Source organism: Athene noctua, chromosome 9 (genome assembly GCF_965140245.1).
Source record: "Athene noctua chromosome 9, bAthNoc1.hap1.1, whole genome shotgun sequence".
NCBI lineage: Eukaryota > Metazoa > Chordata > Aves > Strigiformes > Strigidae > Athene > Athene noctua.
In genome coordinates, this window is record NC_134045.1 from 7016182 (window position 1) to 7034138 (window position 17957).

At 40.7% G+C, this 17957-nt stretch overlaps 1 protein-coding gene across 6 annotated transcripts in view; it reads left to right on the forward strand.

Moving 5' to 3' along the window:
• The first annotated feature begins 2106 nt into the window (after positions 1-2106).
• The window catches only part of CBFB (core-binding factor subunit beta), a 43413-nt gene continuing 27562 nt past the window's right edge, over positions 2107-17957 (forward strand). For 5 of the 6 annotated variants that reach the window (XM_074913532.1, XM_074913531.1, XM_074913533.1 and 2 more), the window contains exons 1-3: positions 2107-2214; positions 2441-2527; positions 7135-7251. In XM_074913532.1, the coding sequence (XP_074769633.1) occupies positions 2137-2214; positions 2441-2527; positions 7135-7251 (282 nt within the window). In that variant the 5' untranslated portion in view covers positions 2107-2136. The remainder of the gene's footprint in view (positions 2215-2440; positions 2528-7134; positions 7252-17957) is intronic. The other variant, XM_074913534.1, reaches the window with a different exon arrangement.

A 17957-nucleotide genomic window follows, 5' to 3' on the forward strand; every position in this document is an offset into this window, starting at 1 on the left:
AACAAAGAGCTGTGTGGAGGAAAGCAGTCAAACTTTCTGTTGTTTCCAAGGTCTCACAAAATATATGCCAAGGTCAAAACCCCCAACTTGCTAGGTGATTATGTCTCCTGTTTCTTATTTTAGGGCTTTACAACTACTCGTCTTGCTTTTGACCTTGGTAATTTTTTTGCAAATTCTTATTTGGAAGAAGGCACAGTCAGTTGGGGGGGTGAGGAGGTGGAACCTGGGCAGCGTACTAGCAAGCGGTGAAAGATTATTGGAGGTTAAGAGAGCAGATTTCTACCTTATGAACTTGGCAGTTCTCCTGCAGGTCTTCCCTCTTGGTATTGATCTTGCTGTAAGATGAATAGCGATATGGATTTTTGTAAAAAATGTCTTATTTTGGGACCTTTAAATTTGCCTGACATTCACGAAAATTTTGCTTAAGGGTTGGTATTAATCTAAATGAATCCAGATAATATGTAACATTTTTATGTTCTTAATCTCAATGCATTTTCTTTTCAGATTTGGTTAATATTGAAGAAAGCGCTTAAAACAGTTCTTTTAGTGCTTTTAACCTCAATTTACACATGTATCTGGATTACAGTAACGTACCAAAAATGGGAAGACACAGCTTAAACACATATGGAGTCGCTGCCTAAATCTGCAGTTCGCAAATGTATTAAATTTCTCTTAGTATTTTCTACATTTAGAAAAAAACTCCTACAGATTTTTTTACGAAGTCTGTAAACAATTAGTTGAGGGATACAGACACTTCCATCATTTTTTATTAATTTGCTCGTACTTGATTCAAATCATGCCTTCTGGCTAACCTTAGCATTGCCCTCTTCCAATTTGCATGAGTATGTGTGAAGTTAAGATTGTAATACTGAGAGATTAGAAAACCTCATTTCTTTATCAAAAGATCTAATACGCTCTAATATTTTTATGTTGGCAATAGGTATCGTAATATTCAACTGTGTTTTGGCATGTGCAGCTCTCCTTATGATGCTCATAAGGCATAGGGGAGTGGTTATAGGAAAAAAGTAATCAAGGTATGTATGAAAAACGGGCTTTTAGGGACAGGTGATGTATATTGTGCTGTGCTCCTTGACTAAATTAGCTCCTGTAAAATGCCTCTGTGTGCTGATGAAGCATCAAGAGTTCAAGCTTGGTGCTGCTTTTAGCATGTAAGCGAACTTTTTAAGTTCTGGTGAAGTCTGGCTGTTTTGCTCTAGGCTGGCACCAAGACTTCGCGGAGAGCGCGCAGCCCCGCTGCGTGTTTCGAAGCGGTGGGTGCTGCCGCTCTCCTCAGAACAGGCCCCTCGCCCGCGGTCTGTGCGCGGCTCCCCGCGGCCCTCGGCCCAGCCGGTGGAAGGGACCGGCGCAGCCCCGGGACCGCCGTCGCTTGGGGCGGCAGCCGGACAGCGGGGCCGGGGGGGCGGTTCTGGGACCGTCCTTGGGGCTAAGCCAGGCCTTCACACTGGCTCCTGCGCCGGGGTGCGGGCACCTGCCCCCTCAGCGCCACCGCCCGCGGCTGGGGGGCACGGCGCGGCCACCCCTCCCCGCTCCCAGCCCAGGCGGGGCGGCCGGGGCAGGTGCAGGGACGGGCCGCCGCGTCCCCGCCGTGAGGGGAGCGCGCCCCACCGCCGGCGGGCGGGCGGGCCGGACCCACGGCCGGGCTGAGGCTGCTCCCCTCGAAGCAGGAAGCCGGAAACCATCGAGACGAGCCGCGTTCCCCGGGGGGAGCGACCCCGCTCCCCTCAGCGCGGGGGGCACCGTGTCACCCCCTCACCCCGGTTCCCGCCTCGCAGGGAGGCGCGCGGGCCCGGCGGCGCATGCGCGGCGGCGGCGGCGGAGTTGTGAATGGCGCGGCTGTTCGGCCGAGTTTACGAGCCGGGGAGGAAGTCGGGGGGGGGGGAGGGAGAAGGGGGGGCGGGAGCGGGCGGTGCGCGGCGGCGGCGGCGGCTGCTCTGCGCGCACGGCGGGGGGAGGAGGGAGAGGGAGGAGGCGGAGGAGGGAGGGAGGGAGGGAAGGAGAGAGGGAGGGGGGGCGCCGCCGGCGGGGGCTAACAAAGGGCGAGGCGAGCGCTGGGGCTGGGACAGCGCGGGGCGGGCGGGAGGGAGGGCGGCCGGCGGCGGCGGCGGCCCCACCACCATGCCGCGGGTTGTCCCCGACCAGCGGAGCAAGTTCGAGAACGAGGAGTTCTTCAGGAAGCTAAGCCGCGAGTGCGAGGTGAGGCGGCGGCGGCGAGGCCCCCCCCCCGCCCTCTCCACCACCCCCCACCGCTTCCCTCCGCCCGCCGCGGGGAAAGTTTCCGCGGAGGGGCCGGGGGGAGCCCCGCGCCTCGCCTCAGCGGGGGAGCCGAGCCCGGCGGCGCGGGGAGGCGCAGTCTGTGCACTCCGCTGCCCCCTTATCGCCGGGATTGGCCCCTCCTGATTGCGCGCCCTGCTCTCCGCAGATTAAATACACCGGCTTCAGGGACCGGCCCCACGAGGAGAGGCAGGCCCGCTTCCAGAACGCCTGCCGCGACGGCCGCTCCGAGATCGTAAGTGGCGCCGCGCTCCCCTCGGGGCCCGCCGGGACCGGGCCGGGGCGGCCGCCGGCGCCCGTCAGCCGCGGGCGGGGTAACGGCCGCCCCCGGGGCCAGGCAGCCGCCACGGGGCCCTCCGCCGCTTCTAGCTCTGAAAATAAAAAGTTTCGGGGAGCCTTGGAGGAGGAGGAGGGACGCCTGGAAGTAACTAAGCTCGAGCGCTGGGTGTGGCGGGAGGGGCCGGCGCGCGGTGCTGCTGGGGTCTGGGTGGCCGCGCCGCGCTGAAAAGTTTTCCTTCAGGAACAAAAATCACGTCTGGCGCCTTACAGACGAAAGGAGGCTTTCGTTAAAAGGCAACGTTTCTTTTCCCCTTACGGCTAGTGCTTTTTCGCTAAAACGTGTCGGCTCGGTCTGCCTTGGCTAGCGAGCTGAAAATGTAGTTGGCCGCGGCGCTGGGGTTAAAGGGAGGTGAGAGGTGGGTGAGGAAAATCTGCCGGAGCCTTCAGAGCCACCCGCGAGTGCGAATTGGCTGTACTTCCTTCCCCGGGCACGTGTTACAATTGTAAGCTGCTTATTTCAATATTCAACTTTTTTTTTTCTTTTTTTTCGGAAACAGTAGCTTTCAGAAATGAGTAAAATTGTTCAGAAGACGCTAGCTAAAAGGCTGGAATGAGCTGTTTGATGTATTTGTGAACTAAATCAAACGCTTTTAAAATTAGGCTTTGAAACTCAACTTCAGCCCCGTTTTTCTCATTCACTAAGGTTAGTTACAGACTACTCTCCACTGAATTAAGTATGGCTCGGAGTAGTCAAGAACCGACTAGTTATTTCCTGGTTTGATTTCTGCTATAGGATCAGTATCTTATAGTATTGCTGAGTTCTTAAGTCTTCACTGTGCTTAAAATGCAGAAGTGGCCTCTTTTTCACTTACAGTATATAATGAAATGCGATATCAAAATTCCCTTTCCATAGAAAATAGCGCCTGCTTTCACCGAGTTTGGTTGTGGTGATTCTTTAATTTCATGTGGTATAGATACTGACAGTTTAGTTCACAGTGAAATTATTCTTACGCACAATGAAATTATTCTTACGCACATCCAAACAAATATAATTGAATACCAGTTACTACAACCGATCTTGTTCATTTACATTTGTGAAGAAAAGGATACACACTCAAGTACACAGTTATCTTGTACTGAGTAACTTTATTTTAGCTGAATCTTATCCCTGCTTGTTACCTGTGGTCTTAGAAGCTCTAATGCTATTTTGTGAGACACCCCCTATAGTCAGTCTCTTAATTTTACTAATTTTTCATTACGTGTGTTTGCTTCCTTTAAGAAGTCACCAGGGAAACAGTAGGAGGTAAGGGAAACAATGGGTAGGTAAGGAAAACGTAGTTTGCTAGCATTTGGAGTTCCTGAACAGGTGAAAGGGCATAGTATACCTGAGTCCTTCCCTAAAAAAACCAAAACAAAACAACAAAAAACCCAGCAACCCAAAAAACGACAAAAAGGCACACATCTTAGAAACTAGCTTTCTAATGTAGCTTATGCAGTTATACAAATGGGAAATCACTGTAGTTTCACCTTTGTACTTCTAAGCCTGCTGCTGTCTTTCTCTGCCAGAACTTCATCCATTGGAAGCAACCAGTGATGCCTGTATTTTTACTTATACTTAATTATAAAACAGCCTCTAAATTTCTTGATCTGAAACATCTGGTTTTGTTTTGTGAACAAGGGCACACATAGTCAGGTTTATTTAGAAATGTAGTGTGTGTAATGACTGATGTTAAAAAGAGCTAGCAATTCTACTTTTTTTTTCCTTTTCAGTCTTGAATGTTTTTCCAGACATCAAGGATTTATTCTTTTATCTCCAAAGGGAGCCTTTGCAAATGACCTTACATATTTTTAAGCAGGCAAAAAACCCCAGAGAACAGCTTAGGGATTTAACGTAAAACTGGCAGCAGGTTGTTGGTTACTTCTGTCAAATAACTCTTGATTGAATGAAGAAAATAATCACCACTATTACTGAGAAAGTAACTGTGTGAAATATTAAATAAGATTTTAGGTTTACTGGTATATCTTTGATAGCTTGAAAAGAACTTTACATGTTTAGTTTGTTTTGGGGGACTTCCTAACTACCTGTTTTTTGGAAGGTACTTGTATTTCTGTTGTCTGCATGTAAGTGAGATCGCCCTTGTATTACCTGATAAGCTTTTTGCAAAATTTGAGGCTTGTGTGTATGATAGCATTTCAGTCCGAGCTTTAAAAGGCCTTGTATAAAAAACTATAGTTTCCTCACTTTCAAGTTTAAAGCCAAACTATTGCTGTGATTTTTTTGTTTGTTTGTTTAAAATTTGCTTCTGATTAGAAGAAAATTGTTGGGTTTGGTGTATTCCTGTGTGGTTACTAGTGAGACTATTCCCAAGCTTTTCAGTATTGACCTGTGACTTTGACTTGAGAAGCACATGGGTATTTCAAGTGGATGGTTTTATCTGTTCAAAGGGAGGGAACAGGCTTCAAAAATCCAGAGAATAAGTATCTAGATAGCTTTTCAAATAGCCTATAGTATAAACGTTGCCTGCATGACTCTATGAGGATGTGGGGATTTGTGTACTTCCATTTTTTGTTTTTTCTCTGATATTTTCCCCATGGTTTTGCATGGCCCTCTAGTGCAAGTCAGGAGGTGGAAACAGGGAGGCATGGGCATTTCACTGTCTGTCTCAGTTTCTCAGAAAGCAAGTGTAATACTTCTGACCCAGTATCCTTGGGGCCTACAGTAACTGGAGTGCTCTGGAGGGCTGCAGTGGTCAGCTGGTTTATGCTCAAAGATCTCACTCCTTGGCATTTTGTTTTCAGTGTATAAATTAAGGAGTATAGAACATGTATTTGCTGAAGATGCTCAGAGGTGGGAAGGTAGTTGTTGAGCAGGCTAAGTGGTGATGAGTTATGAGTCAAAAATACTTGGAGATATGTATAATTTTTTTGTTGATATGTAAAACAGAATCACTTAGAAAAGCGAAGGGGTAATAATAATGCAGTCGGGTCGTCCTGATAATGATGGTCTGCAGCCCTCGCAGTTTTGATGCTACCTATTTGTGCAAGTCTATCCTCGATGAAGCTTCTGTTGCATTAATTTGTTTGTCTTTGCATACTGTAGAGCAAACAAATATTAAATGTACCAATAGAGTATCCCCCCCAGTATTAGTACAGCAATTCATCAATTTTAATGGTGCTGATAATGTGCTTAACAGGAGTTGGTTTTTTTTAAAAAAAAAATCTGCTTTTAAGGATAGTCTGGAATGGAACCTGATTGCAGAATATTAGTTTCCCTTGGCAGAGGGGGAAAAAGTCAAGACAAAGCGCTTCTGCTTTCAAAATGGGAGGTATTAATCCTGTGACAGCATTGCAGTACACGACTAGAACTGTCTTAAATAACATGTAGAGCTACTGTGTCATAGGTAACCGTATGGCTATACCATGAAGTTGCTGAATTCTGGGTTGCTTGAAAGGAATCTGCTTGTCAGGAAATTCCAACTATTAGAGTAGTATTTATATAGCTTTTAAGAAAAACTGGATTAATGACCATTTAAATCTAAGTGATCATGGTAATCAATACAGTTATTTGATTGCAACAAATTATGCTTAACCTTGGGATTTTGAGCAGAGTTATATTTGGGGAGCATGTTCGAGTACTCACATGCTTACAGGACATACGTATACTAAAGGAAGGGTATAAATACTGTGAATCTGACTTATACTTGCAAAAATAATTTTTTATTTCTTGTCTAGAAATTGACATACTCCTCATGGCTTGGAGTTGATAAGATAGGCAAATAAACTCAGAGAGTTTATAAAGAAAACTAAATCTTATTTTAATTTGAAACCATAGAAAATTATTTACCTGAAAGCAATGTGTACTTTTTCTAATATGGTTAAGTCAGCCCCTTTAATGATTTTACAAAGGGCTGCAGCTGAGAAGAATTCCTACAGTTCCCTGTTCTCACTGACCTGGCATCTGCTGATTTGGATTTTACTGGTGTCTTAATCTGGCAAGAGGACTTCATCCTGTGAAGTTTAGTGGAGCTGTATATTGATGCTGCTTGCCTGTAGATGATAAAAATAGGTATATTTACATTTCAGTTCAGATAAGTGTTTATCTAAGCTCAAGTAGATTGTGAAAGGAAACAAGTCGTTTTCTTTCAAAAAATGTCCCTAGTAACAGGTCTCAGGAGTCCGTTTTTCTTCAGCAGTACTTCTTTTAGAGATACGCAAGCTTTTTAAAAACATGGGCAGTTTTTAATATTGCAGATACTAAGTTGGTGCAGGGTATCCAGACAGAACTGAAAGGACAGAATCTAATGTCAGCAAAACTGATTTGAAAGAAGTATTGATTCCATGTTGTATTTTATATCCGAATCAACCAATGGCAAATGTTGTCAAAATGGAATCAGATGTTTGTAACTTAATACTGAAGAAAAATGATGAGTGCATGTTTTTGACTTTAAGTATTCTCTATGCTGCCTGGCTTAAGACATAAACTGATGTAAAAATAAATGACTGCCTGCATAATTTATGTAATGTCTTGCTCCCTGATCCTGTTTGTATTGATTTTTCTAAAAGGCTTTTGTGGCCACAGGAACCAATCTGTCTCTCCAGTTTTTTCCGGCCAGCTGGCAGGGGGAGCAGCGACAGACACCGACCCGGGAATATGTCGACTTTGAAAGAGAAGGAGGCAAGGTAAGAAGGAAATTGTTGTGACTGAAAGAAATTTTTATGTTGTGCTTATGATCTTATTAGTATAGAATGGAAGTATGATGTGAAATTGCTAATATTTCACATCTTGTTGCATTGTAGATAGTCACGTGAGTACAGCTGAAAGCTGGTAGGATAAAACCTGGTATCGCTTTGTTTTAAAGCATGTTAATATTTCTGGAGGGAAACGTGGGCAGTACTAGCGGCTTTTTATTATTTTGAAGAAAAGAACTTTATTTCTCACGCTGTGATAAAATTTTGGGGAACACTTGAAATTTCGTGTTGAGTAGGTGCTTCTAAAACGATTCAGAAATTAGACTTTGGCTAGTGAATTGTGGTAGACTAATGAAAATCTGCACTTTGAACGGGTTACTTTGTTGTGTCTTAAGTTACTAGTTGATAAAACAAGCATTCACTGTGCTGCTTAGTGGAATGAAGTTTTTTTTTTCCTCAGTTTCACCATGAACTATAATGCAGGAGAAGCATCACTTTCAGAATTGCTTTCTGAATATTTTTTTTCTGAGGTGGTTGTCCCATAGACTGATATCGAAAGCTAGAATTCCCTGATGACAGCAATGGTTGCTGTGAAGCTGTATTAGACTTAAAGTCAGAAATCTTGCTTAGTCTCATCAGAATAAAGTTACTGAATCACTTACAGCTGGTTTTGTTTTACAGAAAAAATGTACCTTTAAAATGTAGATGTTGTCTCTTATCTATGCTACTGTAGATGCTTTGGGACTGATCCAAAGATCACTGTATTCAGCAGGGGACTTCTCTTCAGACCTCATTAGGTTTGGACCAGCAACTTACCCTTTCTGTTTCAGGCTGATTTCTGTGTAATTTTTTTGACTTCAGAGATTTTTAATAGACTACAAAATTCTTGATTTTTGCCTAAAATTTTTTTACCCACTCTTTTTACAAGTAACAGCTAATGCTACCAAACCTACCAGGCTGGAGGGGAAATATTTGAAGCATATTCAGGTTTAATGGCATATTGGGTCTTTTAAATGCTGCTAGGTGGAACATAAATATTTCCCATAGTGTCAAAACTTGATTGGAAGAAAAAAAATTCCTGAGGGCAGATATGGTATTTGGAATTCAAATTAATGAGTTTTTTTTTAAAAAATTCTTTTCCGTTTAGTCCTGTGAGGCTTGCAGAAGTTTGACAGATTGGGGGAGAAGGAGTGAAGTTGGCTATGCTGGGTAGTGACTGCTTTGCTAAGGAAACTGAATTGAATCTGGCTCTTATTGAAAAATATTGATTCTGGCTCACAATTGAATGAGGAATTTTTCTTGTAATGTGTAAGAAGACTGAAGTCTCTCCTTGCCAGTTCAAAACTAATTTTATTTACTTCTATGATTTTTTTTAACTTTGTTTTCTCTGAATGAATTCATAAAGTACTGAACTACTTCATCCGTTTTCTTGTGTTGTCTTAATCATGTAAGAGTGTGGTAGATATTCTATGTATTAAAATAGAACATGAGCTTCATTAATGAATGCCACTCCCTTATGTGTGTTTACAGTAAATTTTAGAGTGCTTCACTAAAATATTTTAGGAGAATTCATCTGAATGAGGCTAGAGGTGGACAAACTAACAGATGGGAATAGTGTTATGCTCTAGTATGAACAAATCACAAATTCACTGTTGTAATCAAACTTTACTGTGTAAATCCCATGTGAATGCAAGCTTGCTCTGCACAGAATTAAATTGTGTGAAAGCAAGCCACTCCCATAACTTCAGAAGAAGTAAACAGAATGGGAGAGTTTCTTATGTTATCCACAGAAACAGTTAAGTGTTTTTTATGAATTGTCTGAGATTTTGTCCTCTATAGATTTTTGTAGTTTGGTTTTATTAAGAATTTCTTTCATAGGCTTCATCAGTCTCTTAACACCATGTGATTTTTGTAGCTCTGTGCAACATTGTTTTATGAGCTTTGATTCTTGAGGCAGTGCATAATGTGTGTTTGTTCATCACTGGATTTAAGCCAGCAAGGCATGTTTTTAATTATATGAATAAAAAAGGGCTATAGGGGGAGCTGTCAGTTAATTATTATTTTAGGCATTAGTTTGAGATCTAGAATGTAGATAAACTTACCAACACTAGAATGTTTTTATTCTGGAATTCTGCTTTGGTGTTTGGCTAAGCAAATGATGGCCCAAAATAGTTTATCCAGCATTGAAGTATGTCACTATTGTGCTGAAGCAGTTTTGTACACAGTTTAACAAAGCTACCAGTGCAGCATCTGCTAGAATTGCTTCTTAAACGATGGAATTTTAGAAGGAGCAACACCCTTGTGAATCCATGTGAAAGTCAGGATTCTGTGAATATCTACTGCATAGGCTTGAGCTTTTTCATTCTGGTATTTCTTTTTTGTATGCTTAATTTGCCTTTTAATTTGATGCATCTGATGTTCACAATGGATGGGTAGGCCTCTAGTGGATACCCTGTCTTCATTAATTCAAGAATTGGATGGCTAAGTGTTCACTTAATATTTCTACACATTTTAAACTCAAGCTTAACACTTTTTTTAAGATAGTTTTTAACATTCTGTGCTGTGTTTGACCTGTAGCAAATTTAATTGTGTTATTTGAGCAATTTTTCAAGTTTGTCATAACAAAAGTGGCACTAAAAATAGGTCCCTAGATTGTAAAAATTGTTAGAACATTGTATTCCATTGTGACTGGGGGGGTGTGTAGGGGGCATCAAATTCAGTGTATGTCTTGTTTCTGGGTATCTGAACCATACCAAAGCTTCCTGATCCTTTGTGTTATCAGCTAATGTCCAGGGGTTTTTTTAAAGAACAAATGAATAAATATTGTTAAGAAGTTCGGAGGCACACGGTGTAGTAGTGTAATGTATTGACTGGTATCTCACATAATTGAACCCAGGAATGAAATGGAGAGCTTTATTTTCACCTTGTTTGTCTGGTATCATTAATTACTCAGACTAGTTTTATTGTGCTTTATGAAGTTCTTTAAATTTTACTTGAGTTTTATGCTGAAGCCACATGAACTTCAGGTTGAACTGTACATGTGCAGACTTCAGTGCTTATTAAAATCTAATTTTAGTGAAAGTCCCCTTGTTAAGAAAGTTGATCACACAGTTCTTTACATGATTCATTTTGTGTACTTGTTACAGTAAGATAAAATGTCGCCGGTTTTCATTTGTTATTTGAGATGTTTATATAGCTCTGGTCTTTCTTGCTTGAAAGAACATTAGTTCTCGGATATTCTTTTTTATTGTTTAAATACCAGTCGCTACACTGATGAAGTGTGTGAAGTTGTTATACTTCCTCTCCCCTTTATATCACTTCAAATGCAGCTTAACTTCCTGTCTGCTGTTCAGCAGCAGCTGCTCATAAACCAGAGTCCTCAACACAGGCTTATTTCAGTAGAATATGCTATGAACTCTGCAACTCCAGAGGAGAGCACATCAGACATGATTTAAATTGATTCAGAGTGCCTAGTTTGCCACATGTGTGGTGTAGCTAGGATTTCTACTCATTAGACCGTTAACTTTATTCTAGCCGTAACTAAAGATTACCGGACCTCATTTTTCTTCCTGAAGATGCCGAGTTTCTACTCGTGCAGTTTTTTGTTGTAACTTGGAAATTTCATTTGGCTATGAGTTGATGTTAAGTGCTTGAATGAATCTACGAAACTGCAAATCTTTGTTGTACTGCAGACATTACAACAGTTAGGGAAATGTATTGAGAAAGAAAGATGTTGTATTTGAATAAAAAACATACTTAAATGGCAGCCAGCAGCACCAGTTTTCTGCTTGTGTCCTCTTTTCTCACCAGAGGTTTGATAGATAGGACTTGACCGCAAATCAACTTTTTCCTTTCTGACTTAGGAATAAAAATTCATAGATTGTTAGGGTTCTGTATTGGCTGCTCCATTTTCCGAGCAAGTGCAGTTTCCAATCAAACAGAATCATAGTGTATGCAGTGGAATTTACCTGGGAAGTGAAAGGTTAATTTATGAGAACGATCTGAATATCAGTGCTAACCTACATTGAATCACAAGTTTCACTTTCTTTTGGTCCATACCACTTTCTGAAAAATTGAGGTAAAACATTCATTCAAACAAAGTTGGAGTAGCAGCTTTCTTTTTTCTTTCTTCAGGTATGCCTACTTTAAAAAATCAGTAAGGGTGCCTGGGAAACTGATTTACAGTTTCAGCTCTCATTTTACCCTCACTGTAGTGCTAAAGAGTTCCTGTGTTTTCAGTCCAGCAGTATTTGGGGTTTTTGCACTGTCACCATTCAAAGTGTTCTTACAGTTGGTAGTTAATTGTATGTGTTTCTTGCAATCCACTGAGTCTCTGGGCAAAAAGCGTCTGTAGTAGTTTAATACTCCTTCAAATTATTGTGAAGGTCTCCGTTTAAAGCACTTCAGGAGACAGTGCTGCATCACGTAAGAAAAGTTCACAGAGCTGTTTGTAGGTGGTGGAGGCATATGGGCACATAAGATGTAACTTGGTTAAAAAACTAGCAAATGTCAACCTTTAAGGGGTATCTTGGCGTTTTTTTGTGGATCTTCTCTTAATGTGTGAGGGCATCTGGTGAGGACATGTTGTTTCCCAGGAGCTGTCATAAACACTTTCCCTTGCAGAACAGCTTTGTTGCTTTCAGGTCTGAAATCAAGCTGAGGTTCATTCTGTAGCTCTGTACGGTGTTTGACTGATTTTTTTTTTTTTTTTTAGCTAGTCCCTTAATGCACTGTTGGGTTAGGATAACGCTATTTTGGGTCAGATTTGTATCATGTTCATCTGCTGTTCTCTCCCCTTGTGCTAGCAGAACAATACAGAATTCCTCTCCTGGCTTAGTTTCAGCTTGCTCCAGGAATATGGAGCAGGAAACATCTGACTGGTACCTGTCCTCAGAGCTGGTGCTTTTCCTGAGCACCCTTAAACAACAGCTGTTCATCCTCCTAGCTGGCTCTCCCCGATGACCCCAAAACATTGTGGTAACTGGGGAGATTCTTCTGTGAAGAGCAGCTGGTGGTCAGTGAAAGTACATCAGCTGCTGAACTGTGTGCTCCAGCCCTGCAAAGTGCCTTTATCTTCTTTGGCCAAGGGGAGTGGTGTTGCCCAGATGAAGCCCACATCACTGTCATTCCTTTTTCTCTTTCTCAGGCTTTTTCCATGAGCTTTAAACAGGAAAGTCAGTGTGTGGTTATTCTGACAGCAGATAAATGGGTGTGGTGGTGTATCCAGTTTGTACCCAGCCTGGCCTGAACAGCTTAATTTTTCTTGGAGTTGTGTGGTGGGAGTCCTGCAAAGGCTTGGTGAATGAGAAGAATTCACTTCCTGGATGGTCCTCTTGATCAGTTTTCATCTAGGATCATCTATATGGTTTGGGTAAAATACTAGTTTTCCGTAGGTGCTTGTGATTCTAGGTTTTATTATTGTGTTTGTGCTTGAGTCTTTTATTTAGCAGAGACTGGTCAGTTTTTCTTGCATTTTTTTTTTTTTCCCAGATATGTAATTTCTTTGTTTATGCTCCCATACTGGTTTTGCTTTAGAGAAGAGTGAAACTTTCTCTTGTTTTGCCTAGATGCTTTGAGGTGTTACTTGTTATGACCTGCTGTTGCATAGAGGATAGCTATTTCATTGACACTCCATAAGTAGTCATAGTGTATCTTTGCTTCTTCACTTTACCTCAGAATTGGGAGGTGCCTCTGTCTGCATCCACTTTTTTAACAGTTAGGAACTTGGGTTTTGGGAAGAGAAACCTGTAGAGCTCAAAGCTTGTTAGGTGCATGTTGTCCTGTTCTGGCAAGCAGCTGCTGGCTGAGATTTGGACAGTTGTTCATGAAGAGTGATTTATTGTAGGGTGCCCTCTGCTACTAGAGCATGAGTCACACCGGGCATCTCACATGACAGTACCCACAGCCTTTTCCCCGTAATCCTTTCACTCCCTCATACTCTGTATACTTTTGTTACTGCACACAGCCTTGTTCATGCATTACAGTGCATACAGTGATGATGCCATTGTGAAACAATGCTCATGAACAGCATGGCTGTGCTGTTGGTGATGCCTACCTATCAACCCTTTCTGTAGGTTCCTAAGTGCTTAAGCGCTCTGTCAGTAAACCTGCTTTTGTTTAGCTTTTATTACATGTTGTAGAAGCAGTTATTAAGTCATATTTTCTATATTACCCTGAATTTTTTCCAGTGGACTACACACACCCATTAGAGTTGTATAGACAAGACTTCAAATTTATTCATACCATCATCCTAAAGTTTCCCGGAAGAAGAACAAAACCAGAGTTAGTGAGCTAAATTTTGCATTTGAGAACCAGCTATATATAAGGGCAGATGAGTGCTGTGTGGATGAAAGCAGTGCTTGAGATCTCTGCAGCAGAGACACTGGAAGAATTCCAGACACTTGGACTGTTGAATCTTCTTGTTTGCATATCAGTCTCCACTTACTAAGCAAAGTTGCTAGCATTATGCTTCCTTGCTCTTCTTATAAATGAATGAGAAAACTAAGAGCATTGCTGTTGAGGATGTCTGTTCTTTGTGAAAACCACTTAATACTTCTTATTAAAAAAAATAAAAATTCAATAAGATGGTGAAACATTTGCTACAAGAAGCTGTCATTTTTCTAAAAGTTACTGAAATGTTTCTTCAAGCTTTATTGTTCAAAGAACAAGTAACAAAATGAGCTAATTAGCTTGCATAATTGCATGTTTGATGTTTAACAAGTTGGCCTGGTGAAATATGTACTGTGACAATAATATGGAAAAAAAATAGACTCTTGCACAAGACTGCTATTCCAAGAAGATGAGTGCTAATGAAAGGATTTTTTGGTGAATAGTTGATGCTGCAGATGTTTTGTCTAAGCAGAGAGTCTGTGTATTTTCTGTTACAGTAGAATCTAGACTTGTATAAGATCCAAATTGTAACTACTTGAGGAGTCTGTGCTGAACGTCTGCCTTCTGTATGTAAGATACTTTGCTTAGACAGTTGCAGGCAGCAGCTCTGTATTGTGGGACTTCTGGGAATGCGACTTGTTTTATCTGTTCATCTCAGTATAAATATAGAACATAAAACCTATGGAAGGTGACAGAAAGAGTTCTTAGATCTGGTATAATCTTTACAGTAATGGTCATTAAACTTCTAATTTTCTATTGAAATACAGTGACTGAGGACAAAGTGTTGTCTGTTGCATATTTTGAATACTTTTAGGTCTGAAATTTGAGGAAGAAAGCAGCTCTGGAACACTTGATGGAGACTTCTCTGTCCTGATGAAATACCTCTTGGTGTTCTTTGAGGAGTAGCCAGTGTTGTTTGACAAAACAGGTTGGAGATGACAAGAAGAAATCTTTAGCTGCTTTTCAGCCAATGTATTCCTCTTTTTTTAAAAAAAGCTTACATTCTTCAGTTGAGGCAATATGGGACTTTTATTTTTGGAAGACTAATACAAGCCTAAAGAATGCTTAAGAATAGGAAAACTAAGGCAGGAAGGCATCTAGACAAAGTTAAACAACTATAGTAGTGTATTTTTCTCATGCTACTAAAGAGCGCGTGGGGATTTCTTTATAAAGCTTGCATGCTTCTCTGATTTTTTTTTTTTTTTTTTTTTTTTCAATATTGAGGACAAGCATTTTTACTTGGGTAGAGGGCCAGTGGGCAATCATCTCTTCTCCAGATGCTTCCAACTAGGGGAATCAGAGTACAGTACCCTGCAATGGGATTGCACAGCCTCGTAGCCTGGTGGGTTTTCATTGCAGAAAATTATCAGGATTTTGGTTATAGCAAACCAGAAAGCTGATGGTTCTAATCACTTCAAAAGGTCTTAGGACAGGCTGTTCATGAAACATGCAGGATGGTACTTTCCTGACAGAGCGTTCAGCAGCGTGAATTTTTTTTTAAGCTCTGTTCTGATACCTAAGAACTTGAGAATCAGACTTTTGAGGAAGTACAGCTCATGTCGGCTATAAATTTTTTGAACTTCAAGAAAAATGAATCAGTAGGTGATTTAGAGGGAATAGAAATAAATAGCAGGTAGGAGTTTAAATCTGTTCCCTTCTCCTGTGGGTCATACAGTGTTGGTTCTGTCCTTTCCTCGTCTTGTACTGGGAGAATTCTTGTTGCATTTTGCCTAACCAAAGCTGGAGTTCCATTATTCACTATAACTGGTGGGTTTTTTCAAGATTTTGCTGTTTGGAGAACTTGATATTAAACATATATGTGAAAGTGCTAGTTACTCTTAAAGAAAATTTCTAGTCATTGCTAATGATGTTTCTCTGCAGAAGCCGATTACAGAATAATTATGACACTATGAAATTTTATTGGCTGATGAAAGCTACATAGTTGTTATGGTATACAAAAGACAAGAAACTACTGACTTGCATTATTTTAAGGCTTGATGCAGCACAACTTGTTGAATAAATGTTCATGTGGTTTTTCCAGACTTGAATCCTGCTTAAGGGGGAAGGGTGAGGCTGTCAAAATGCTCAAGAACGTAATGAAAGCCAAAGGGCAGAAGAGGCAACTATTCTTGCCTCTCTCCTGCTCGGGTCAGTTCCTGGATGGTTTTTATTTTTTGCTTGCCCATGTTGTCACAATCGGGTATCTTCTAGTTGAGTAGTTGCATTACATGTTTCAAATTTTCACTTCAAAAATACAGGTTTAATGAGCTATTTATTTGCACGCCAGTAGCATGGTGTGTAAATGGTATGTTTTAGGTAAACCGCTCTTCCAGCCCTCTATTGGAGTTTCTAGTTACAGATGCTTTTTGCTATGCTCTTTTCTGAAAGCTTGAGAAGAACTAATTTCCCAATCAATTTTGGAATTTCTGTCTGGAAAATGTGTCTGCAAACATGGCACAAAACATTGTGTGTTCCTGTTAGTTAACTGGTTTTGTGAGCATAAGCATTTGTCAGCTACATGCGTGCATACTTGCAGCAGTGGTCTCCTAGCGATGTTTTGCTGCAAAAACATTATTCTTTTTACATGTTGCAAGAAAAAATGGATCTTTTTTAATGCATGCCATTTTGGGGAGAGTAGATTTAAAATCCAGTCACTTTTCTCATGTAGAATCTAGTGGTAAAGATGTACTGATAAAAGACCCTCTAGAATTTTACAGGGGAAAACCCCAGCATGTATTTGCCTTTCAGATTATCCTTATATTCTGTTCGTTCCAATCTTGTTGATTCTCAGTTCCAGCTGTGTGTTTGGTTTTTGTCTTTTTGAAGGCAAATGGAGTGAGTCTGAGCATGAGACACATTTCGTATTGGGAGGCATTAGATCTTTTTGTAGTGACACTGTGAAAATAAACTATCTACTTTTTGCTTTCTATTGGGGCTTTTTTGGTGGTTTTGGCGAGTGTAGTGTATGCTTCCTGCTCAGTCCAGCAACTGCAGTATTTTGTAACAACGAACTGTGTCTGGAGACTTCTTATTAAATGATGAATATAATTTCTGTGCAGTAGCATTTTAGTGTTTTTTCTCTGCTAGCTTCTAAGCATAAGTACTGACCAGTGATCTTGATCCAGGAATAAAATGCTGTAATCTCTACAGATTTTAATCGCATTTGTTCTGACATCCTTAATGCTTCCTATCTGTTCTTAGTTATAGACTTGTTTTTAGTTAACTGAAATAGTAACCTGCCTAATTTAATTGAAACATTGATCTGCTTTTGAAAAGGAGTCACGATTACATAGTTGAGCTAACTACGCAGAAAAAAACCAACCGCCAAAAACCCATAAAAATACCAGGTTTTCTAAAAGTGATGTGTAAATTCTGTCTCTCCAGTAAAGTGAGGAAGATTCTGCTGCTGTTCTTTTTCTGAACTTTTAGAAACTAAACACTATCACTGTAGTATTTCAGTAATACAGAAAGCATGTTGAGAGAGGTTTTGTCACAGCTCTGACAGTGCTTACAAAGACTTTTTTAATGTGAGTCCATACATGGATATTTCTACTACATAGATTTGTAAAAACAGGTTGTGTTGCATCTGAATTTTATGTAGATGGGCATTTTCTGAAACTTTAGTGATATTCATAATGAAAACAGGTGACTTATATAAGCATACTTAAAATTTGGCTGAAGTACATAATACTAGACCATCGGGTTTTGCTACGAATTTGAAAACTGTAGTAAGTATTTTATGAGATGATTTTCTAGTTGTGAATTGGAGTGCATTATTTCCTCAGGGAATATGCCAAGGCAATGCTATCACTTGTTATCCAAACATCTTCTGCTTAATTAGAGAACTAAAATTGATTTTTTTTGTGTGTGTTGTTGGTGTTCTCTAATGGAACTTAACTGCAGAAGTTTTTTGAGATTTTTTTTTTTCTTGGCTGTGAAATGCCTTTCACGCTGTATGTTGAATCATCTTTGACATTAGCATATATAGGCATGTATAAATTTATAGTTTCCCGTGGAGGGGAAAATGCATCTAAGAGCCTAAAACTTTGATTAAAAAAATTGTATTCTTCTGACTTCTGAGTCTGGCAAGTATAGTATTTTGATAAGGGTCAGACTAAATTAAAAATATTTCTGAGAAAGTCAATTAATAAAGTTGCAGCTATGATTTAAACAGAAGTAGTATGCAGAAGCAGAATGAGCCAGGGATATATTGCTCTGAAGGGGGAAAATACAGGGGTTTAAAATCTGTAACAACAATTTTAACTGCTTATTTGCAGGGGTTTGTTGTACATAATAGTTAAATCAGC